Raw genomic sequence first — 26,216 nt, forward strand, 5'->3', positions numbered from 1 at the left:
TTTGCTGTTTGATACTAAAGATGCATTTGCAAAGATCAGATAGCCAAGTTTTCTTTTAGAAAGCAAGTTATCGATAGTTGATGATACTGTACCTTTCACTGCACATTCATTATATATGAAGTGCACAGTGAGGTTTCGTCTTGAACGCTAAACATTCTAAAATAAGTTCTGCAAATGTCAATTAGAAGTAGACAGGCATTAATTCCCAGAAGCTTATAAAATGCTTCCGTTTACATTCTGCCAGAACTGAAACAACATATACAGTATACTGTATAGCATCATGCAGTTGCTGCAGGTTTGTCACTCTTCATGTTCTAAGTCACTTAGAGGTCTATTTACTAAGCCTTGGATGGAGATAAAGTGGACGGAAATAAAGTACCAGTCAATCAGCGTTTAACTGTCATGTTATAGTCTGTGTTTAAAAAATGACAGTTAAGAGCTGGTTGGTTAGTTCTTTGGCCCAGATTTATTGGGGATATTCAATTGTTTGAAAAGTCAGTTGGGTGTCTGTTTTTTTCCTGTCTATTAGATAGGAAAAAATAGACATCCAAATGACTTTTCAAACAATTGAATAACACCCATTAAGTCTTAGAAAGCCATTAAGTCTTAGAAAGTGAGAAATTGCATGGTCATAAGGTACCAACCAATCAGCTCCTAACTGGCATTTTTCAAATACAGCCTGTAATATGGCAGTTAGGAGCTGCTCTCCATCCAAGGCTTAGTAGATAGACCCTTTAGTTTCTTCATGGTATGGATTCAACATTCCAACTGATCCTTTTGACCATGCTTAATGCTTTTATGTATTGAGTTGATGCCACATAAATGGCTGATTGGATATTTGTATTTACAAGCAGTATATAATTATATGTCTAAATTTCAGCTATAGCAGTCACCCACAAAGCAGTTTGACTAATTAAACATTGTTTCAGTCTCAGGAAGACTTTCCTCAGGAGACTGAAATTACATTCATTGGGTCAATTCCAATGTGATATCACTTGAATACATTTCTTGTTTTCATTACTCTGCATGGTGAAAGTCTGAAAGTCCTACCCATTTCCTCATTGTGGGCGAGTGCTATATTTATTTATTTTTACTAACTTTTTGCACACAACTGCTTGTAATACAGTATATATGTGCTGGAAAAACAAGTCCAAGCCATGGAGGCCCCACCTTGTAACTCTCAGGACTTAAACGATCTGCTACTAACGTCTTGGTTCTAGATACCACAGAATAACTTCAGAGGTCTTGTGGAGTCCATGCCTTGATGGGTCAGAGATGTTTTGTTACATGATGGGGACTTACACAATATTAGGCAGATGCCTTTATTGCTACAGCCCGACTGATTGGTATTTATAGCTACAGTATATATCTATAAATATCTATCAATATATATGGGATCTGTCTCCTCCTTCTGGCCAGCTCACAGCTCACACTTTTAGAAATGATGCTTGCCACTATTTTCCTGGGCCATATTCTCAAAGCCACCAATTTGCTTTCTCTTACCCTCTAGGGTAGGGTACCATTAGGTTTCACCAACAACCAGCAGATTCAGATTAAAGGGATACATCAGCTAAATTTGTTGGAAAAATAAGCCTCAAAACGTAGAGCTCATTTCAGCTGGGTGAGACTACATTGCACCCTTGTGTAGGTGCGTCTGTATGCTTCACTTATGGTATTGTTGAACTCGTGGATATTTGTTCTCAGCGCAATAGGGGCAAAAAGCAACAGCTTTTATAAGATGTGACTAAACTGGGAGGTGGCTGCTTTTATAAGTTGAAACTAAGTAAATAAACCCTTGTGACACCAATTGTAAAGCAATTTGGTGCTTATTCATCATTTCATTTTTGCAGCATATCCCTCAAAAATATTAAGTTTCCTCTAAATTTATGAAGGAGAGACTGCAGCAGATACCTCTATACCTGCCATGATAACTCCATTTCCGACTGCAGGTTTCTATGTGGGCTGTGAAGCTGTCAGATTTACCAAGTTTGGCCCCAACATCTTAACACCATCTTCAGATATTGGTAGCATCTATAGAATATGGGCTACGATTAGCAAAACTTCCTGGGAGAGGGTTCCTCTGGAATCCTCTTCCAATATTTAGCACCATGTTTGAGCGTATATGCAACTTTGAACAAGTGGGTGATTCACAGTCATAAACAACTCTTAGCTCCTCAAATTAGTACACTCATATAAAAGGGGGAGGACATGAAATAGGGGGAGCTTACAAAAATACACTCAACTTGAACCATTTATCAGTATAAAATCTTTGACTTAAAGCAATAAGATAAAAAAACAATTAAAATAAAAATGGGAAATAGCAAATACTGTAGTAAAACACAAATATTCTAAACATAAATATGTCATAAAGCGACAATTACTCAGTATCCTCATATGGAGTTTTACAATATTACCAAGTCCCAATAATGTGCATTGGATAAATTGTATGTAGTAATCTCCATACGGATCTCCAACATCCAGGATTATGAGCTTTCATACAGAAACAGTGTCTCTGCTAAAATATTGTTGAAAGCCAACGCTAAACATACTTTTCATATAACATTATAGTTTAAAAGCTTGTGAAGGATTCTGAGTTGATAAAAGAATCTTAGAGGGTAATTCCAAGTTGATCGCAGCAGGAAATTTTTTAGCAGTTGGGCAAAACCTGCACTGCAGGGGAGGCAGATATAACATGTGCAGAGAGAGTTAGATTTGGGTGTGGTGTGTTCAATCTGCAATCTAAATTGCAGTGTAAAAATAAAGCAGCCAGTATTTACCCTGCACAGAAACAAAATAACCCACCCAAATCTAACTCTCTCTGCAAATGTTATATCTGCCCCCCCTGCAGTGCACATGGTTTTGCCCAACTGCTAAAAAATTTCCTGCTGCGATCAACTTGGACTTACCCCCTTAGTGCGATGGAAGTGATTGCAGAATAAAATGCTTCTCACCACAGCTCCCGGTCTTTGCGGACATCTAATGACAAAACCCACTGTGCTTTCATGCTTGGCCAGTGTGAAGATAGCACAGTGGGCCAGAGTGAAGATAGTACAAAGGGCAAACAAGATGAATATAGTGGTTTTACATCCAGAGCAACTTCCAATGACGGACAAACAAACAAACCAAATTCTGACACCAGAACATTGGAAAAATGGGTCAAGGAGCTCATCGAGATTTGCTTATCACTTACTGAGCACAATTACCAAGGACAGTGAGTGGCTATACTGTGGGGATTTAAGTCCGTTTTGGAAAGTTGCTGTGACTATATTAATGACTTTGACTATTTTCATCTTGTTGAATAAGACAGAGAGATTACATAGTCTAACGCAGTACGTTCTCATCGCTCCTCTCTGAGCTACTCACCATCATTTTTTGATAGTAATAATTGTTTTTTCCACAAGCAGATAGATAGTTGGTACAGCTGTATGCTGTAGATGTCAGTAACTCTGCCTACAACCCAATATACACATTTATTTCCGTGCACATGGTATGTCCCTTTTCTCAAAGCAAAATATATATCCAAGGGTATCTGAGTTATTTGATAATCAACTGGAAACTGAATTATGGCAGCCACAGCTATAACCATGTGTAACACTTCATTCAGTCTTGCAAACTGGAATGTACTATGAGCAATGTAAGGGTGGGGATCTATTATTCTTTATTAAAGTAACACGTTATGCAATTATTATGATATATAGCTAGCATGGAGTCTATTCATTTAATAGATTTATCCTGCATCTAAGCCAAGCATAGCATGCTGGGGAAATACTTAGCAGAATTTACTTTTACTCATTAATATGGAACAGTACTTCTAAACAATACGTATATCTTCCATTATGGAAACAAGACATTCACATCCAGTAAAAATAACTAACGTTTCATTTCAAAAATCCTTTTAACACATCATTTCAGGATTTGGCATATGAAGTGATACATTTTTATGGTTACGGCTTTTGTACTCAAGAAGTGATTTACACCCTGGAGTTATCCATGAGGAAGTTTGTAAATAAATTTAGCATTTACAGTAAAATACATTCATCTGTATCTCTGTGAAAAGCTTAGTTGCATTTTAATACAGAATATGGGGGTTGGGTACAGGACCATGGTGGACGGAATCCCTGCAGTCAAAATACAGAGGCTGGAAACCTGACTATCAGGATGCTGGCAGGGGTGTGAGCAGAAAAAAGCCCCTTGCGGGCTTGCTACACTCACCATGCTGCGGGCTCTATTAACACTCCATGGGTGTCGTGGACACCCAGGAGTGGGAATAGCTGTGGCGGCGCTGCCGGCATTCTGGCGGTCGGGATTCCGGCATCTGTATTTTGACCGTCAGAATTCCGACCGCCGGGATTCCAACTACATTCCGGGTTGGGCACGGGATCCCGGCGGTCAGAATCCCGGCGCTCAAAATACAGATGCCGGAATTCTGATCATCAGAATGCCGGCAGGGGGGCGAGTGGAATGCTGGGGGCTTGGTGGCTCGCTTCACTCGCCACAGGTCCTATTCCCACTCCATGGGGAGACAACAAACATTTGTGCAGCACCTATGACAAAGAACCCGGTCTATTATGTTATATAGCAAATAAGGGGTCCTTCTCTCATCACCAAAAGCCACCGGCCTGAGGCCAGGAGCTGAGCCATGCAGTGCGTGTATGACAAGACAACTGCTGTGGCTCATGGTGCAGGAGGACACAAGCCAAGCACTTCTATTCAGCATAGCTTAACAAAGGATTTCAGTTCAGCTCTGTTACATATCACTGCACAAATGGAACCACCCTGCACAGTGGAACATGCAGATGTTGCTACAAAGAAAAGAAGAATATAAAGAGAGAGAATTCTCCAGAAGTCAAGAAATACACCAACAAAGCCAACTGTCTTGGATTCTACAGTTAATATTCATCCAAGAGATCTAGTCTGTGTCAGTGCCTGGCAAAATAAGCACACAAAGAGAATAAAGACGTCAGTGCTACTATAGAGAGTACTTACTGAAAAATCATCTTCAGGAAATAATACCAGATCTTTCAGAGGATCATTGGAATATGTATTTTCCAGTTCTGTAATGGCAGTTTCATAATCCAATGGCTCCAGGAGTTTAGGCTTTTCATGCTATAAAATAAGTATAATATATTAGAAATGAAATATAAGTGCATAAACTTTAAATATAGAAAACATGAATTGTAAGAACAAAAATGTGAAAATGAATACTTCAATAAATACAACAATGAATAGTAAATTGAAAAAATAAGGTTGTGAACAATTTAAAGTACAAATCCAAATATTTGTTTTCATATTTCATGAATGTTATTACTACTGCCCACACTGGTTAGTGAGGTTATGCTGGCTTCTACGCAAAGATTTAAAAAAAAACTAAACAGGGAATAATCAGAAAAAATCTAATTTGTTTCTGCTGATATAACGTAAACAGTAAAACACCAAAATACCAATCTCTTAATAACAAAACACATTATTATATGACTTTTCCCATACAGAAGATTAGACATTTAGGAGTCAATTCAATTAGGGGTGAAGGGGGCAAGTTGCAAATGTAACACCGGCAATGGTAGCAGAACTCACTCCCCACATGGCCCGATCTCACCCCGGACTCATGATTTCTGTACAAAATCATATGCCTGCAAAAAAAAAATCCCACAGACCTGCGGTAACCTAAATACGGCATATGGGCCACTTACTCTCAGGGCGAGAACATCACACATGATTGGATCGACTCCTTACTTTAATAGCAAAGATCAAAATTCACTATTCTTTAGATTAATGATAAAAAATGATCATAGTGATAGTTTATATACAGTATATGTAATTTAGAATAACCTCTGTACGTTTTATATACAATAGAAGATACAGTCTGCAAAATAATAATCAAGGGAGATGCAATTGCAATAAATAATTTACCCTTAATAGATATTTGAATCAATGTATTTTGATAACATTTTGTGCACAAAAAAACCATTACTGATATTTAAACATTTTGTTGTCCAATTATTAAAAATAAACTTATATAGAAACATTTAATTTACCAGAAAATGCAATTTGTTAAATATTGAAAACTGCATTTATTTTGGCCTTCTGTGAATATGCTTTTAAACTTTCACGAGTGTAATTTTCATAAGTAATTTGCAGCACATATTTAATTTTTACTGTGTTATTGACAGAGGACAGCATGAACAGGAACGAGAGAACTTGTACTTATCCTTACCAAAGAAAGAAACTCACACCAAGAGATCAGCACGTAAACTAAAATTCCTAAATCACTGTTGGGAGTGCTGTAAAATGCTATAAAGAGGCCAGCCAAAGAGAACATAAGACAGGAAGGGATAGGAAGCAGAAGTTATCCAAGAGACAACTCAGCAACATTGTAAGAATGCAAAATTTGATCCCATGTAACAGTTCAAAGTAAATTATAAATGTCCTTTTTAAAGATGACTTAACTGCGAGAGCTTAAAGAAAAAAGGCCTTCATCAACATATAAGACATGAAAACAAGACTGAGGTGTTATAAAGGGGATCCGGTCTGAAGATCGACAGTGTCTAGGTCGACAATGTTTAGGTCGACCACTATAGGTCGACAGTCACTAGGTCGACATGGATGGAAGGTCGACAGGGTTTCTAGGTCGACATGTGCTAGGTCGACAGGTCTAAAGGTCGACATGAGTTTTTCACATTTTTTTTTGTATTTTTTCATACTTAACGATCCACGTGGACTACGATTGGAACGGTAAAGTGTGCCGAGCAAAGCGGTAGCGGAGCGAAGGCACCATGCGAGGGGACGCGGTGCACTAATTTGGGATCCCGGTCACTTTACAAAGAAAACGACACAAAAAAAAAAAATCCTCATGTCGATCTTTAGACCTGTCGACCTAGCACATGTCGACCTAGAAACCCTGTCGACCTTCCATCCATGTCGACCTAGTGACTGTCGACATATAGTGGTCGACCTAAACATTGTCGACCTAGATACTGTCAATAAAACGAACCACACCCGTTATAAAGGACATCATTCAAAGCCAGTGAACTTGAGGCATTTGGATTTGTTTAGTGACGAAAGCAAGTGTGGGCACTCATTGGGGAATCCTGACCATATAAAGGTATGGAGAAATTGAAGAGGCCCTGACACCTGAAAGCATCACACCTACAGATGTGTCCTCATACATTTTGCCTTAATAAGCTACCTACAGTAGCAGAAGACACCTGGCGTGAGTGAGCTGAAAGAGCCCGTGCAACGCCGCTAGCGACAGGGCATCCTTTTTGGTTGGAAATGCATCTTATTTGCATCGCACAAGCAGACTCTGTTGATTAAAATTATATGGAGCATGCCTATATTCTGTGTGCGACCGCGCCTGTATCTGCATACGAAATGGTAGTGTAGCATTTTATTTGCAGACACAGCTGCAGTTGCACACAAAATATAGGCTTGCCGCATATAACTGGTTGTGTGTCCTATTTGCATCGTTTTGCGGAAAATATGCATTTTAATGGACGTTTGGTGCTACACAGTGACACCACAGCATGGCATGACTACAAGGGCTCTTTAACGTACAGGACGGCTAGATGTAAGTGGACACACATGCACTGTGAGGCCTGGCACTCTCTTCACACTGCATCTTCCAGCTTATGGAATCCTCCCTCTCTTATTCTTACTTTGAAGACCACATTATCTATATTTTCTATCTAAACCACCTTCTTATTGCTCCTTTCATCACCCCCCTCTCCAGGTTCAGTGATATATTTCCTATCCATTCATCCACCTTCTTTTATAATACTGTAGGTCAATTCAACAAAGAGCTTTCTTCATCTACTGCTTTTTCCCAGTGTCCTTTATCTCCCTCTGTGATCAACACTCCCTTGGCCTTGATTTCTTCTGCACTCATAGCCATATGCAGAGCGAGTTCTAAACTTTACTAGAACTACTTCTGTCTACAGTAGCGGATCTTGCCACGGGCAAGCAGGACTTTTGCCCGGGGCGCCGCCTTCCGGAGGGCGCAGGGCGCCATCCGGAGGGCACCGCACCAGGGCAAGATCCGCTGCTGCTGTGTGCCCCCCGCTGCCCGCTGCCCCCCTGCTGCCGCTGTGAAGGGAAACTAGACGCGTATGCATCTAGTTTCCCTTCGTGGAGAGGTCCTTTACTGTGCGGTGCGTGATGACGTCATCGCGCACCGCACAGCAAAGGTCCTCTCCATGAAGGGAACTAGACGCTACGTGACTAGTTTCCCTTCATGGAGAGGACCTTTGCTGTGCGGTGCGCGATGACGTCATCGCGCACCGCACATCATTTCAGTCTGTACAGGGGGCGTAAATGACCACGCCCACTGTACGAAGCCACGCCCCCTATTGCCGCCCGGGGCGCACAGAGCGCCAGAACCGGCCCTGTCTGTCTATACCTCTACATTGCTCAGCAGAACACTCTCTTCACTGAGAGCATGGTCTTATACTCTCATCCTAGAACCTGCACTCACAATCATATTCACTCCCAATCTCATACAACTCCCTCTCTCTTACTACATAACCAGCTGCTGATCCCTCTTCGGCCCATCTGTCTCCCCTGGCACATTCTCATCCACATTTAAACACAAGGTCATTTGTCAATCCTACAGAAGCCAGCTCCTGACCCAGTCTCTATCTACAAGTCCTGCCCTATTTCTACCCCCTAACCTCTGACTCCAATCTACATGATCAGCTTATTTGCAAGTTATTTACAACAACCTAACACAATTTATTTCCATTCACTCACTTCTCAACTTACTGCCCTCAACATTCCACTGACATTGCCACAACAAAAGTGACCAACGATTTACTCACAGCAAAAGCTAACGGGGTAATGCTGAGTTGAAGACATAATCATTGACAAAATAAGACGCATGTTAAAATAGCGTTTGCACCTATATGGTGAGGTTTAGGCATCTGAAGATGTTTCCAGCTCTGCAGCAGTCACATACAGTATGTACCAGGCTTACATCAGCCATACTTACACCCAGTGGCGTAAGTAGCGAGCGGTGGGCCCAGGTGCAACAAAATGCTTTGGGCACCCTCCCCCCTCATCCCGTCCAAGTCCACCCCCCTCCCCCAACTTCAAATTAGAGATCCTTTGCACATATACACATATACACAGTGGTGCAAGTAGAAAAAAATTGTTAGTTGTACTGTGTGCATGCGCCAAAGGTGCAAGATACACACATAGAAACATAGAAACATAGAATTTGACGGCAGATAAGAACCACTTGGCCCATCTAGTCTGCCCCTTTTTTATTTTATCCTTTAGGCAATCTCAACCCTTTTTTAACCTTAATACTTTGTAAGGATATTCATATGCCTGTCCCAAGCATGTTTAAATTGCCCTACAGTCTTAGCCTCTACCACCTCTGATGGGAGGCTATTCCACTTATCCACTACCCTTTCTGTGAAGTAATTTTTCCTTAAATTTCCCCTGAACCTCCCCCCCTCCAGTCTCAATGTATGCCCTCGAGTTCTAATACTTCTTTTCCTTTGAAGAACATTTCCCTCCTGAACTTTGTTAAGACCCTTGATATATTTGAAAGTTTCTATCATGTCCCCCCTTTCCCTTCTCTCCTCCAAACTATACATGTTAAGATCTTTTAGCCTTTCCGGGTAAGTTTTGTGATGTAGGCCATGCACCATTTTAGTTGCCCTTCTTTGTACACTCTCTAATGTATTTATATCCTTCTGGAGATAGGGTCTCCAGAACTAGACACAGTATTCCAGATGGGGCCGTACCAATGACCTATACAGTGGCATTATCACTTCTTTTTTCCTGCTACTGATGCCTCTCCCTATGCAACCAAGCATCTGACTTGCCTTTCTCATTGCTTTGTTGCATTGCTTTCCTGCCTTCAAGTCACTTGAAATAGTGACTCCTAAATCTCTTTCCTCCTCAGTAGTTTCCATTATAGTACCCTTGATACTATACTTAGCCTTTGGGTTTTTGAGATCCAAGTGCATGATTTTGCATTTTTTAGCATTAAACTGTAGTTGCCACATTCTTGACCATTTCTCAAGCCTACCTAGGTCATTAATCATTTGTTTGACCCCTCCCGGTGTGTCTACCCTGTTGCATATCTTTGTATCATCTGCAAAAAGGCATATCTTCCCTTCAATACCATCTGCAATGTCACCAACAAAGATATTAAAGAGAACTGGACCAAGTACAGATCCCTGGGGTACTCCACTGGTAACATTTCCCTCCATAGATTGCACTCCATTAACTACGACTGTCTGTTTCCTGTCCTGCAACCAGGTTCTTATCCATTTAACTGATTTATAATCCACCCCCAGGCTTTCAAGTTTATTTAGCAGTCTGCGATGTGGGACAGTGTCAAATGCCTTACTAAAGTCTAGATATGCTACATCTACAGCTCTCCCTTGATCTATTATTTTCATCACAGAGTCAAAAAAGTCAATAAGATTTGTTTGGCATGATCTCTCACCAGTAAATCCATGCTGTTTTGGATCCTGTAAGTTGTTTGATTTAAGATATTCCACTACTCTTTCTTTTAATAGTTTTTCCATTACTTTCCCTACTACTGATGTAAGGCTTACTGGTCTGTAGTTACTTGCTTCTTCCTTGCTTCCACTTTTGTGCAGTGGAACTACATTTGCTCTTTTCCAGTCCTCTGGAATAGCACCTGTATTTAGTGACTGGTTAAATAATTCTGTTAAAGGTGTAACCAGCACATCTTTTAGCTCTTTGAGTATCCTTGGGTGTATCCCATCTGGTCCCATTGATTTATCCACTTTTAGTTTTGAAAGTTCTGTTAGGACCTTCTCCTCTGTAAATGTATTTTCATCTACCTTATTTTTATGAATGTCCTTGCAACTTAACTGTGGCCACATCCCTTCTTCTGTAGTAAATACTGAGCAAAAATAATTATTTAGGTGATCTGCTATTGCCTTGTCTCCCTCCACCAAATGCTCACTCTCTGTCTTAAGTCTTATTATTCCTCCATTTGATTTTCTCCTTTCACTTATATACTTAAAAAAGTTTTGCCCCCTTTATCTACTGACTGGGCCATTTTCTCCTCAGCTTCTGCCTTTGCACGTCTGATCACTTTCTTAGCATCCTTCCGTCTGTCCAGATACACCTCTTTGTCGTTATTATTTGCCCCCACAGTGCAAGATACACATATGCCCCCACAGTGCCAGATATGACCCCATGGTGCTAGATATGCCCCCACAGTGCCAGTTATACATATGCCCCCGCAGTGCCAAATATGCCCCCATATTTCCCGATACACATGCCCCCACAGTGCTAGATATGCCCCCACAGTGCCAGATACACATATTCCCCCACGGTGCCAGATATGCCCTCATAGTGCCAGATATGCCCCCATATTGCCAAATACACATGCCCCCACAGTGCTAGATATGCTCCCACTGTGCCAGAGACACATATTCCCCCACGTTGCCAGATATGCCCCCACATTGCCAAATACACATGCCCCCACAGTGCCAGATATGCCCCCACAGTGCCAGTTTAGATATTCTTACCTGCGCGTTGCCAGGGTTTTTATATGCATTGCCAGGGGTTTTACATGTGTCATGCTTTTTCCCAGGGGTTTTATGCTCTGGGATCCATGCTCATTGCCACGGGGATGCTCGTTGCCTAGGGAATGCTTGTTGCCTAGGGGTAGCTAGTGATGGCCACTGACCATCAATGTTATCCATCAATGGTGACCATCGATGGATAACCCACCGATGGCCATCCCTAGCATTTAGCTTTGCTGGTGGGCACTAGCCCGCCAGCACTATAATCCTCTCCCCTTCGCTCCTCCCCTGTACTCCGCTTGGCTGGTGGAGTTTTCCGGAATGACGCGATCGCGTCATGGCGCGATCACGTCATCCACCGGGCTGACCGAGTGGAGTAAGGAGGAGGGGGAGCAATGGTGTCAAAGTCGAAAAATATTGAAGAACACACAGCACGTATAAACTGCACACACATGCCCACTGCGTGTGTACTTGTTCCGCCGTGCGTGCACATATCCGCAATTTGCGAATGGTCCCTCCCGCGGTCCTGTGCGTGGTATGGGTATTTACGGCGGAGTTTGTGAACGCATGGAGAGCTATCAAAACATTACATATTTAATCCAAATAGTGCACATTGTACACATGGTATCCGGACTCCAGGTCGACAGCAAAAAGGTCGACACACCTTAGGTCGACGGCAATTGGTCGACACACCTTAGGTCGACATGGACAAAAAGTCGACATGGACAAAAGGTCGACAGGAACAAGGTCGACATGGACAAAAGGTCGACGTGAGTTTTTCACAATTTTTTTCTTTTTTGGAACTTTTTCATACTTAACGATCCATGTGGACTACGATTGGAACGGTAATCTGTGCCGAGCGAAGGCACCATGCCCGAAGCATGGCGAGCGAAGCGAGCCATGCGAGGGGACGCGGTGCACTAATTGGGGTTCCCGGTCACTCTACGAAGAAAACGACGCCAAAAAAACATAAAAAAATCATGTCGACCTTTTTTCATGTCGACCTTGTTCCTGTCGACCTTTTGTCCATGTCGACCTAAGATGTGTCGACCAATTGTCGTCAACCTAAGGTGTGTCGACCTTTTTGCTGTCGACCCTCAGTCCCAGACCCTGTACACATAGTCCCCTTGCACCACATCAGAAAGTATCAACAGTTTAAATGATTCCAGAACAAAGGGATTCACCTTTGCAGGATAGGAGGGGACAGACTAAGGTTATAAGGTGGTGTTTGGTATCCAGCTGTAGGGTATTTTAAGGGTAACATTCCGGTGTTGGTTTGCGGAAGATCGCATATTCCTGCGGATAGTTAGGTGCAGAAGCAGAATATAGATATAAACTGTATTTACTGTATATTATGTATGCGGCGGGAATCCAGAGGAGACCACCCACAAGAGCAGTTGGGAAAGATATCGCCTACCTTTTCAAATCAACCTATGACCTCTCCTGTACTGTAAAAGTGCATTCCTGTGTCCAATGGACAACGGGATTACAGTATCCATTGTATTGCTTTTGGAAGACTTGTATAAATAAAGCCTGCTGCAGCCCGGCCTGACACAAGACTCTCAACGTTATCAACCTGATAGCGGAGGACCGGACCGGGAGGCGCATGCGAATATTCTCACGTATGTACATTGACTGTAGCCATTTACTCTGTTGTATTGTAGTGCATAATTTGTATTGTTAACCCCCTTTCAGAAATATTACTCTGTGGTGTCGGAACCCAGTGATTAACTACAAATCGGTGTTGTGCCTTCTTTTTCCTGCTAAGGTTTAAGAGTGTATTAGTAACGCATCGCATTGCTGTATAAAGGTTTAAAGTGAATCTCTGGGTGCGTGCGCGCTGTGTGTACTCTGTACCCCCAGCGCGGCGTTTGTACGCTAAGGGGGTCATTCCGAGTTGTTCGCTCGTTATTTTTTTGTCGCAACGGAGTGAATAGTCGCTAATGTGCATGCGCAATGTCCGCAGTGCGACTGCGCCAAGTAAATTTGCTATGCAGTTAGGAATTTTACTCACGGCATTACGAGGTTTTTTCTTCGTTCTGGTGATCGTAATGTGATTGACAGGAAGTGGGTGTTTCTGGGCGGAAACAGGCCGTTTTATGGGAGTGTGTGAAAAAACGCTACCGTTTCTGGGAAAAACGCGGGAGTGGCTGGAGAAACGGAGGAGTGTCTGGGCGAACGCTGGGTGTGTTTGTGACGTCAAACCAGGAACGACAAGCACTGAACTGATCGCAGATGCCGAGTAAGTGTGGAGCTACTCAGAAACTGCTAAGAAGTGTCTATTCGCAATTCTGCTAATCTTTCGTTCGCAATTTTAATATGCTAAGATTCACTCCCAGTAGGCGGCGGCTTAGCGTGTGCAAAGCTGCTAAAAGCAGCTTGCGAGCGAACAACTCGGAATGACTCCCTAAGTCCGTACAGTGATACAGGACTCCGTACGCAAACAGTGTATAAAGTACAGAGCGTGTGTATTAAGTATAGCGGCCGCAGCGGCTAAAGGTTTAAAGTGTATTTAAGGTGTGTTTGAGGTATAGCTTTATGTTTTAAGATAAAATCGACATTATCACTGGCATGTCCGGAAAATTTCCATGGTTGCCAGTCTGCACAGCGCAGCTGACCTCAGAAATTTTCTGGACATGGCACTATAGAGGTTAAATGCCGCTGGCTTTGGGCCCGTTGACAGAGGTGGGCCCCAGTACAAGGCACTGCTTGCAAGTGTACAAGTGAAAGTAGCAAAACATTTCAGATGGCATTGCCTATAGAAGCTTGTGGGAATCTTTTCACAAGAAGCTCCTGAAGAGGGATCCAAAGGATTACTATCCGTCCCATGTCGGCGGCTGCAGTGCTGTACAAATGTCCAGTGATTAGTGCATACACAGTAAGAAAATCACTGGGAAAATAGCAGCTGCGCCACTTCCCCAGAGACTTGCGCATGTACACTAGATTCTGGCACGGCGTTAGGGTTTCTAGTGACCTTAGTGCTGACACAGTCCACTGGCAAGAGAGGAGGGGGTCTAGACGGGGACTGCACATGGGCCCCCTCCTCTCATAATAAGCCCTTGCCAATACCACTATTTTTTTACATCTCAAACCTTATAGATTTGCCTCTGACTTTTGCCTCAACACTTCTCTAATGACCTTACTGCTAAATGTACAAATGGAATTTGCCACAATGCCCAGTCAGACTCTACCACAGAGCTATAAAAGCTCTATTTAAACACACCTTTTTACTTATGACTGCCCTACTGTCACCTATACTACTCACTCGCTACTATCCCAAAACACATTCTGAGTCTTACTCACACCACTTGTCTCAGCTCTACCCCTTTCTACTCCATAGGAAGCTGTGTCACATGCACACAATCATTTGCTTTCAAGTCCCAGATTATATTGCCTACCTTTACCATCTCTGTTTTATCATTGCCGTCTCTACTGCCCGACATTGTGTGCACCTGGGCTCCTTTCAAATAAATGATAAAAATAACAATACTGGGTACTGGAAGAAATTGGGACAGTAACCGCTGTCTGTATCAGACGTACATTTGTCCAGTCACTTGGTCAGGTACAGAACTCTGCCAATATACTGCATGAACAACTACATTCCATGCACAAATAATGGAATCATTCTCTTTTGTTTAACAGAAAGAAACATTCTTCAGTTATTCATTAGAGATATACAGTACATGTAATATGAAATCAAATCAAGTTAACCTACTTAGCTGTCCCGAATGCAAGAGTCACAAGCCACAATGTCACTCACAATCATTTTTTTCAACACAGAATAGACTTATATCCCTCATAGCACATACAAGTTTATGCAGTGATGTACACGGAATTGTCAGTCATCCCTAATTCATCCATGTTTCCAATCTATAAATGGTGCAGGAGACAGTGATTTAATCACGCTCACCAGGAGCCAATACTGAGGTTCGAAATGAGAACCAGCAAATCTCTTAATATGAGATATTTTTCTGCAGTTCAGGAGAGTAAGTAAGTACATGTATACTGTACACTGCTTAATCCTACATTTTTAGTGCCAGAGATCATATTTCTGTAGTGATTAATGCTGTCATTGAGTAACTGTTCTAAGAATGAAGTTTTGGTTCTCAGGAGTCTTGCATTAAATTAGATATACTATTCGTGCCAAATCTAGCTCTGGGATCATTTTCAATATAATGTTATTGTCTTCATTCATTCATTTTGCTTTATAATACCCTAAAGGATTCATCACTCACCATCTAAATGAAACCACTGACAGAGAAGAGCACGTTGCTGTTACTTTGTAGCTGCCTAGAAATCATTTCCACAAACCTTCAAAGTTAGTGAAAATCATGGGCATTTCCATCCCAGCGAGACGTACTGAGATGACTTTACATACACATCTAGAAAAGTCAAATACAATTAAAGCTAAAGACAGGATTAGGCAGGAACAAGTGACCTGGACCTATAAATTGTGTTATGTCTGCTGATCCAGGAAGAAGATCCAGAGAGCAGAATATGTAGCTGAGCACACTAGCTGATGCCAGGGGATGAGAGAATGGCGGATAATCGAGGTCTAGTGTCAGTGGAAGCACAGTGGTCAAGAGAGCAAATCATTATCTACAGAGTAACAAAAGAAACAATGGAGATCTTAGAGCTACAGCACAGTACTTGTCCAGACCAGGAGGGCTGAGAATAGATCCATTATAAGACAGAAATGCGGGTGTAATGAGATATAATGACATAATCAGAGTCAAATCCCTAAAATATATGATGATGTGATTGCAGTGAAGAAATAGAGAATACCTGCACACACTGATAACTGATAAATTAGATATTGATACACAAACATAAGTATATGCAGTATTCTCAGCTCCTCACAAGACAAAGGAAATGATAATATGGTACCCAAAGAACCAGGCTGTAAGTCATTACTTCCTGCACCGCCCCCCAACACACCAGAGTATACATAGGTGATTATTGATCTTGATCTATTGCTATATCAGGTTTCAGAACCCCACCCCACCCCAACCCCTATTACTCGTAGTATTTTTATATCATAAGAAGGACCTACACATCTTGGAAGACTGAGTTAGAATATTTATTATTCTACCCTCTTTTCCCTGCCCCATAGTGCATTGTGACATACTGTACCAAATGAGGGTACTGAATATCAACTAATACCCCTTTTGCACCAAAATCCCAGGTCTGTCCCAGGATTTTTTATCCAGAAATTTTTTACCGGGTCGTACCCGGCTTAGACCCCATTTCCACTGCACCCTCGTCCCAGGTTTTTCGTGGGTCATCTCCGTTTCCACTGAACCTGAGTAAGTCCAACAAAACCTGTAGTTATCATGAAAAATGGCCATAATAAATAACTCCCCTTTATTTTAAGCTCTGACAAAAGTGAAAGTAACATATATAATGTAATGTTATATACAGTATATTTAATTCAAAGTATGATGAGTTTCTCCAGATAATATATAAAAGATACGTCATCTAATTACATATAAAATTTAAGAGATACTGTACAGCGTCTAATTGCATATAAATTCACTCCTGGCATGGAAGCAGATATGACTGGAAAGACCATTTAGCAGCTTTTGCAATTACATGAGTCATAAAACCCAGGTAAGAGCTGTTTCCACTGCAGTGTTCCCAGGTTTTACCTGCTAAAAACCCTGCTCGATACCTGGGAAGAAATCCTGGGTCAGTAGACCGGGGATTTTTTCTTAGGAGACGTTTCCACTGAGCCGCGTCCTGGGTTGACACGGCAATTACCCAGGTTTTTTAAGCAGTGTAGTTAGAATGCTGCTTATTTATTATAGAGTGAACAACTGATTCCGTTGATATTTCTCCACACTGGATGTGATGTTCAGGGCCGGATTAAGACTAGTGTAGGGCAGGCCCTGGGCAACAAAGGTGTGGGAGCCCCCATCAATAAAATTGACTGTACCCTGCCCCTGTCACTATTATGCCCCTTAGCGGAGTAGGAGAGAAAGAGAGTGAGGGGGGTGATAGACTAAGAGGGTGTCAGGGAGAGAGAAAGACAGAGGGGGAATTGAGGGAGTCAGAGAGGGGGAAGAACGAGGGGGGTGCGTGGGCAGGGAAATACAGGGAATGAGAGAAAGAGAGTGTGTCAGGGAGAGAAAGAGAGAGGGGAACAGAGTGGACCTTACTGTAGAGATGGAGAGAAAGTTGTCTCCATCTCAAATAAAAAACAATCATGTGCTGCTGTGAACCAGCCAGGAAGATTGCAGGGGGGGCCAAAGCGGGGCGGTGTTTAACGGAGTGTGAGGGCCCCTGGACGACCTCCCCATCTGCCCCACCTATAATCAGTCCCCAGTGTTGTTACTAGGAAACCCCAGTTCCTGCCAGGAAGCTTTTATGACAATCATGTGTGTTGTCCTAAATCTATTGTCCTGCTCCAACTATCTGTCCGACAATATGAAGATGTCTACAGCATTCCTTAGGCAACTTTGGCTGTAAAATGCAGATTACTGTACATTTCTGGAGCTTAATTGTACATCTGTTTAGCTCTAAACAAATCTGTATGTTCTCCCTGTGTTTGTATGGGTTTCTGTACGTTACCCCGGTTTCCTACAACACAGTCCAAAAACATACTGGTACAGTAGGTTAATTGACAATGCCAATAAAAATAGATCCGTGTGTGTTTGGGGAGGCATTCAGTTTGCCGGCTGTCGGGATCCCGGCAGGAGACCGACGCCGAATCCAGCCACCCGGTGAAATACCAGCGGTCGTAATCCCGACCGCTGGCCAAAATCCCCACTTGGGTGGTGGTCCACGCCACCACCTGAGGGGGCATTTAACCGGTTGCCACCAGACTCGAAGCGTGGTGAGTGCAGCAAGCCCGCGAGGGAACATGCTGCGCTCGCCGCTGGTATTACAGCTGTCAGGATCCCGGTGTCGGTCTCCTGACTGCCGGGATCCCGACAGCCGGAATATCATACTGAATCCGTGTGTTTGTATGTGTGCGGTAAGGAAATTACACTGTAAATTGAAATGGGGGCAGATGTAAATGGCTAGAAAGAGAATGGCCAAGTGCAATGACCCACCTTATGTAACATGTAAAGTGACTTGAGTCCTAGTTGGAGAAAATAATAATAATAATAATAATAATAATTAACAGTACATTAGCAGTACACATCTATATATAAATTATTAAGAAAATAAAGTCAAAAGCCTTTGTAATACATTTTACCCTCCATGATGATTGTTAACCATGTTTGGTTCTAATCTATAATATTTATACAATAAGATGATGTTTAAAAATACTCACTAGGGGGTATATTTACTAAGATTGGTAATTGTCGGGATTTGGAGGAAGATTAAATACGAATGACATCGAATGTGTGAATTTGCAACTTTTTGAATTTTTTACGCCTCATTTACTATGCTGTCGTATTCTGCATTTTATTGTTTTCCGATGTCAATGTATTTCGTAATTTCGGCCAGTGTTTTACGGGAGTGATTAGTAAAAGACTGCCTAATTTAACACAATAAATTCCGGCCAGATCTGTGAGATCCGTGCAGGGCTTCATTGTGTATCTTAAAAGAAGTGTATAAAGTGTTAAAAATCCTGAAAAAAATTGCGTGGGGTCCCCCCTCCTAAGCATAACCAGCCTCGGGCTCTTTGAGCCGGTCCTGGTTGTAAATACGGGGAAAAAGTTGACAAGGGTTCCCCAATATTTTAACAACCAGCACCGGGCTCTGCGCCTGGTCCTGGTGCAAAAAATACGGGGGACAAAAGACGTAGGGGTCCCCCGTATTTTTAGCACCAGCACCGGGCTCCACTAGTCAGAGAGATAATGGCACATCCGGGGGACACTTTTATATTAGTCCCTGCGGTCCTGGCATTAAATCACCAACTAGTCAACCCTGGCCGTGGTACCCTGGAGGAGTGGGGACCCCTTAAATCAAGGGGTCCCCCCCTCCAGCCACCCAAGGACCAGGGGTGAAGCCCGAGGCTGTCCCCCCATCCAAGGGCGGTGGATAGGAGGCTGATAGCCTTTTGTGTAAAAAAAGAATATTGGTTTTTGTAGCAGAACTAGAAGTCCCAGCAAGCCTCCCCCGCAAGCTGGTACCTGAAAAACCACAAGTACCAGCATGCGGGGGGGAAACGGGCACGCTGGTACCTGTAGTTCTACTGCAAAAAAAAATACCCAAATAAAAACAAAACACACACACCGTGAAAGTAAAATTTTATTAAACATACATGCACACTTACATACATACATACTTACCTATGTTGACACGAAGCACTCGGTCCCCTTGTCCAGTAGAATCCAGGGGTACCTGTAAATAAAATTATACTTACAAAGAATCCGGGGTAGATCGGTCCTCTTCTTAAAAGTTATAATCCACGGACTTGGTAAAATAAAAAAACGGAATACCCGATCCACGCACTGAAAGGGCATCCATGTTTACACATGGATCCCCTTTCCCCGACTGGTGGGACCCCCGAGACTGCTGTCAAAGAGGGTCCTTTCAGCCAATCAGGGAGCGCCACGTCATGGCACTCTCCTGATTGGCTGTGCGCTCCTGAACTGTCAGTCAGGCGGCGCACTGTAGATACAACGTAGCGCAGCGGCGCTACATTATATCCAATGGTGGGAACTTTGCGGTCTGCGGTAGACCGTGAGGTTAAGTGGGGTCACTCTTGTGGTTGGCCCCACTTAACCTCACGGTCTACCGCAGACCGCAAAGTTCCCACCATTGGATATAATGTAGCGCCTCTGCACTACATTGTATCTACAGTGCGCAGCCTGACTGACAGTTCAAGAGCGCACAGCCAATCAGGAGAGTGCCATGACAAGGCGCTCCCTGATTGGCTGAAGGGACCCTCTTTGACAGCAGTCACGGGGGGTCCCGCCAGTCGGGGAAAGGGGTTCCATGTGTAAACATAGATCCCCTTTCAGTGTGTGGATCGGGTATTCCGTTTTTTTATTTTACCAAGTCCCTGGATTATAACTTTTAAGAAGAGGAGCGATCTACCCCGGATTCTTTGTAAGTATAATTTTATTTACAGGTACCCCTGGATTCTACTGGACAAGGGGACCGAGTGCTTCATGTCAACATAGGTAAGTATGTATGTATGTAAGTGTGCATGTATGTTTATTAAATTTTTACTTTCATGGTATGTGTGTGTTTTGTTTTTATTTGGGTATTTTTTTGTAGTAGAACTACAGGTACCAGCGGGCCCGTTTCCCCCCCGCATGCTGGTACTTGTGGTTCTCCAAGTACCAGCTTGCGGGGGAGGCTTGCTGGGACTTCTAGTTCTGCTACAAAAAACAATATTCTTTTTTTTACACAAAAGGCTATCAGCCTCCCATCCACCGCCCTTGGATGGGGGTAGCAGCCTCGGGCTTCACCCCTGGTCCTTGGGTGGCTGGATGGTGGGGACCCCTTGAGTTAAGGGTTCCCCACTCCTCCAGGGTACCACAGCCAGGGGTGACTAGTTGGTGATTTAATGCCAGGGACGCAGGGACCAATATAAAAGTGTCCCCCGGATGTGGCATTGTCTCTCTGACTAGTGGATCCCGGTGCTGGTGTTAAAAATATGGGGGACCCCTACGTTTTTTGTCCCACGTATTTTTTGCACCAGGACCCGGCGTAGAGCCCGGTGCTGGTTGATAAAATATGGGGGAACCCCTGTCAATTTTTTCCCTGTATTTTTACAACCAGGACCGGCTTAAAGAGCCCGAGGCTGGTTATGCTTAGGAGGGGGTCCCCATGCAATTTTTTTTCCTGATTTTTAACTCGTTCACACCCCTTCCCACTGATAAACATGCACGGATCTCACGGATCCGTGCATGCCTATCAGAACATGGTAAAAAAAAGCAGGTCTATTTGAAAACTGCTTTTTTTTTACGATTTGTATTTTTTCACGGCAGTGTTTGGTTATTGCTGGCAGTGTGTGTGAATTCGAATTTTTAGTAAATTACCAAGTTGTATAAAATAACAGGCGTGTTTGACCGATGGTGTATTCATTTGTATTTTTTTCCTTTGCCTTCAAAAAAAATACGAATGCCCTCATCACTGCTGAGATTTGAGTTTAGTAAATTCCCGAGATGACACTTTGATGAAAAAACACCAACTCGGTCAAAATTGTGACCTTAGTAAATATACCCCTTTGTGGATAATGATCCACCGATATGGTATGAATACGACCGGTGGTGTCACCCGGGGTGTCCTACATCTTATGATATTTTTCATATTTTATATTATCTATTTTGTATACTGTTTACTGATGAACACTGTATTCATTATACTGAAATTACCTATTCATTACTGTCACTCTTGCAACAAAGGTCATTAATGTTATTTTGTATCAAGCTTCAGAATCAACAATAGAAATATTTTGAAAAAAATAAATAAATAAATACTCACCAAATAGAATAAGTGTCAGATTGAAAATGTAGCACTTCAAAAATAGCACTTGATCTATAAAGCAGTTAATCTGTATAAGTAGTTTTGGAGATATTTAGAAGTGAAAATAGTAAATGATATGAATGAGTACAAGAAGAGAGGCGAGAGACTGAATCTGGGGGGAACAGGGAGGGAACACCACCTCCTGCTGCAATTTTGGAATGCACGTCCTGCACATATGGTGAAGAACAGTTGAAGACAGTTTTGGCTTCCTTCCACTACACGGCTTTACAGAGCATTCAATTTAATATTGCATATCACAGCCTTTAAATGATTTCCCTAATGACAGCATTATTACAGCATCTGAATGCTTGCCATGTAGTTTTGCCATATGCGTAGGTGCGGAGGATAAAAAAAGTGGAAAATACAACGTAGCTACCATTTAATGTTATTAAACAATATCTTGCTAGAATAGTTCCACTGTATAACAGTGATGTGATTAGCCAAACCCATCCTGTAGCACAGGCTGAAAGTAGAAGTTATGATGATGCCTTTTTTTAATGCTTTCCCAGTTAAGTGTTTTAAAATGAAGGCGGTCCCTTTATATCCTCATACACAGTGGTGGATGCACATGCCTGTGGGTGACACTCCTGGGGGGGGGGGGCGGCACAGCATGCTGACTTGCATGGGAGCCCTGCTAGGCCGATGGCAAGGTGATTCTTTTTTTTTTGTTCTTGTCATTATGACTAATTTTTTTTACTTTGTAACTGGTGATGGAGGTGGGGGCAGTGGTCAGTAAATTGTAGTGGTGGAGGGGGTGAGGTTGGTACTGCATTGGCAGTCAGGAGGCCCCAACATGAAGGGGGTAGTATCATGATGGGGGACAATCGATAATTTTGTGTCTAGGGGTGGCCGGACCCCTAAATTCGCCCATGCTCATACAAACACCGTACACAAGGGCCTGGGTTTCTCTAAAACGTGCATGTACCGTAGGCATGAAGCTAATATATGGAGGGTGTGTGAGTATGAGGTCTCTAGGAAAAGCTGAACTATGTACAGTATATAAACAGATTTGGCTGCATGTGAGACACCCCTAGCACTGGCCAGTGCTCCTGTCACAGAAAGCATTTCAGTATTTACTTGTGTCAAGAGAAATGAGTTCAGTAATTTAAATGAAAACATTAAGTTATATTTACGGGTATCCAGTCAGAAGGTTGACATTCAGAATGTCGACAGGTTCTGAATGTTTTACAATCAGAATGTTGACATGGACTTTAGGTCGGCCACTAATTATATTTACATAAAAAAATTACGACATAGTTAAAATTTCAACATGTTCTGAATGTCAGCATTTCAAATGTTGACACCAGTATGTCGACATACAGTGTTTTACTTATTTTTATGGTTTGGAGTTAGGGTTATGCTTAGGGTTAGGTTTAAGGTTAGGAGTTAGGCTACAATAAGCAAAAAATGGTAAATCAACATTCTGGTGTCAACATGTTAAACACTGACATTATGTTGACCTAAAGTTCAATGTCAACTTTTCATGCGCACCCATATTTACAAACTGTAGTATGCACCAGGAGATGCAGGTAAAGCTGGGCATACACTACACAATTATCTGGCAGATAATCTGACAGATCTGACTGGTTGGAATGAAAATCTGGAAATGGATGAAAGCAAATGACAATTAGTTACAGTACGGAACAGAGTGGTCAGACCTTTTCAGGCCTCTGGAACTCTAGGGAAGGAGTGGATTAAAAGATTGACAATGAATAGGTCGACAGTCAATAGGTTGACACCTTATGTTAGACATGCAATAGATCGACATGGAAATAGTTGACAAGTGTTTTGGGTTTTTTTTTTGTATGACAATTTGTATGCTTAACCATATCTAAGCCAAATTAGTGGAAACGTTTACCCTTGCTTCAGGTTTGGTGCCTTGCTGCTCTCAGCACAGGTTACTATTCCCAATCGTAGCCCACGTGTATGGTAAATTATAAAAAAGTTGAAAAAATAAAAACAAAAAAACTTGTGTCGACCATATTTGTGCCGCCCATTATCATGTTGACCTTTTGTACCTGTAGGCCTTTAGCACTCTCAACCTTTTATCTGACAATGTTTTGTGCCTGTTCACCTATTGCATGTTGACCATACAGTGTCAACCTATTGACTGTCGACCTAATGACTGTGATCTATCATCCAGAACTCCTTTAGAACCAACAAAATCAGAGTAGAACCAATAGAACCAGCAAAACTAGAGTTTCTGTAAGCTTGTTCTGACAGAGCATTTTATTTTCTGCTTCATGTCTTTGTACGGTATTTGTTTGTACCATGAACTACAGTACAGTACTGTGTAATATATTGGCCCTATCTGGAGTACTAAGTACAATTCTTCTCCAGTTTTTGTAACGCTGATGGTTTTGCACTATGATCTTTTTTTCAATACTATAAAAAAAAATGATTATTACAGGTTGAGTATCCCATATCCAAATATTCCGAAATACGGAATATTCCGGAATACGGACTTTTTTGAGTGAGAGTGAGATAGTGAAACCTTTGTTTTTTGATGACTCAATGTACACAAAGTTTGCTTAATACACAAAGTTATTAAAAATATTGTATTAAATGACCTTCAGGCTGTGTGTATAAGGTGTATATGAAACATAAATTAATTGTGTGAATGTAGACACACTTTGTTTAATGTACAAAGTTATAAAAAATATTGGCTAAAATGAACTTCAGGCTGTGTGTATAAGGTGTATATGTAACATAAATGCATTCTGTGCTTAGATTTAGGTCCCATCACCATGATATCTCATTATGGTATGCAATTATTCCAAAATACGGAAAAATCCCATATCCAAAATACCTCTGGTCCCAAGCATTTTGGATAAGGGATACTCAACCTGTATTTGAAAAGCCAAGACGCAAAGATGTATGACTGAGAAAAGCTATCCTAACGAATTCTTTTTGAACAATAGACATCATTAGTTGCACAACGTATTTATTTATTTGTCATTTAGCACCAAAGAAGGTCGTCCACAGTTGCTGAAACCGCAATTACATTGCGGTTGCAGCCTTTGGACGTACAGTCAGCGTGCTGGGTAGCCTTGCCCTGTGATGGGCGGCCTCCAGCATCTGAAAAAAAGGATTGTGGATTCTGCTTTTTAGCAGAATATGCAATCCAACCTGATTAACCCCCCATAGTCTCTTTTTAAACGTAATTTGTCAACACAGAATACACTGTGATGTCCCTATATATAGTAAAGAAGACTGAAATCATTCAAAAATTGTGAAAAACACATTACTTGGGTGAGTTTATAATTATATCTCTTACACCTGACACAGTTATTTGGATGATGGTCACTTAGAGGCTGGTTCAGTCGGGAGCAAAGTAAAAAAAAAGCCTCCAACTTTGCACCTAGAGAAATCCATGCTGCAATACAAGGGGTGCAAATACAGTTATTATTTTTTGCATGCAGGGTAAATACTGGCTGCTTCTGCATGGAGCCTGCAAATGCTGGGCAGATTTATTTTTACACTGCAATTGAGACTTTAGGTCATACTTGCCTACCCTCCCGGAATGGCCGGGAGGCTCCCGAAAAACGGGTGACCCTCCCGGCCCCCTGGAAGAGCAGGCAAGTCTCCCGATTTACGAGGGTCACCCCCTGCCCGCCGCCCACTTAACGAATAAAGTGGGCGGTCCGGGCAGGCGATGACGCGATTCTTGTTGAATCGCGTCATCGTAACCACGCCCCCTGCTGTATAATGCCGGTAATCGTGACATTACACAGCGGGGGGCGTGGCTTAAATGACGCGCTCCAGAAGCCACGCCCTGTTTCGCCTCCGGCCCGCCCCGGTCCGCCTCCATTCCGCCCCTGTTCTGCCTCCGGTCCGCCCCCCTTGCGCGTCACCTGACTGCCAGCCCCCCCTGCTGAGCCGACGGGCTGCTCTCTCCCGGAGAGAGCAGCCCAGAAGTCGGTAAGTATGCTTTAGGTTGGACACGCCCCTCTCACATCTAAATCTCTCATCTGCTCACATAAAAATCAGTAGTGTATTTGTCCAGCGTACATCATGTTCCCAATTGTGTATGCTTACTTTTATGGATAGTGTACTGATGCAACTTCTGTGTGTGTAAAGCGGCATTATCTTATTTGTACCCAGTGGTGCAAGTAGAAAAAATGTCTTAGTGGTACTGTGGGGGTAATTCCAAGTTGATCGCAGCAGGATTTTTGTTAGCAATTGGGCAAAACCATGTGCACTGCAGGGGAGGCAGATATAACATGTGCAGAGAGAGTTAGATTTGGGTGGGGTGTGTTCAATCTGCAATCT

The 26,216-nt window shown here is 42.5% G+C and overlaps 1 protein-coding gene across 7 annotated transcripts in view; it reads right to left on the reverse strand.

The window, feature by feature from the left end:
- The window catches only part of DOCK10 (dedicator of cytokinesis 10), a 691,954-nt gene that overhangs the window by 421,425 nt on the left and 244,313 nt on the right, over positions 1–26,216 (reverse strand). For all 7 annotated transcript variants that reach the window (XM_063916012.1, XM_063916009.1, XM_063916010.1 and 4 more), the window contains exon 2: positions 4,987–5,106. In XM_063916012.1, coding sequence (XP_063772082.1) covers positions 4,987–5,106 — 120 coding nt within the window. The remainder of the gene's footprint in view (positions 1–4,986; positions 5,107–26,216) is intronic.

The sequence above is a fragment of the Pseudophryne corroboree genome, chromosome 4 (assembly GCF_028390025.1).
Source record: "Pseudophryne corroboree isolate aPseCor3 chromosome 4, aPseCor3.hap2, whole genome shotgun sequence".
Classification (NCBI taxonomy): domain Eukaryota; kingdom Metazoa; phylum Chordata; class Amphibia; order Anura; family Myobatrachidae; genus Pseudophryne; species Pseudophryne corroboree.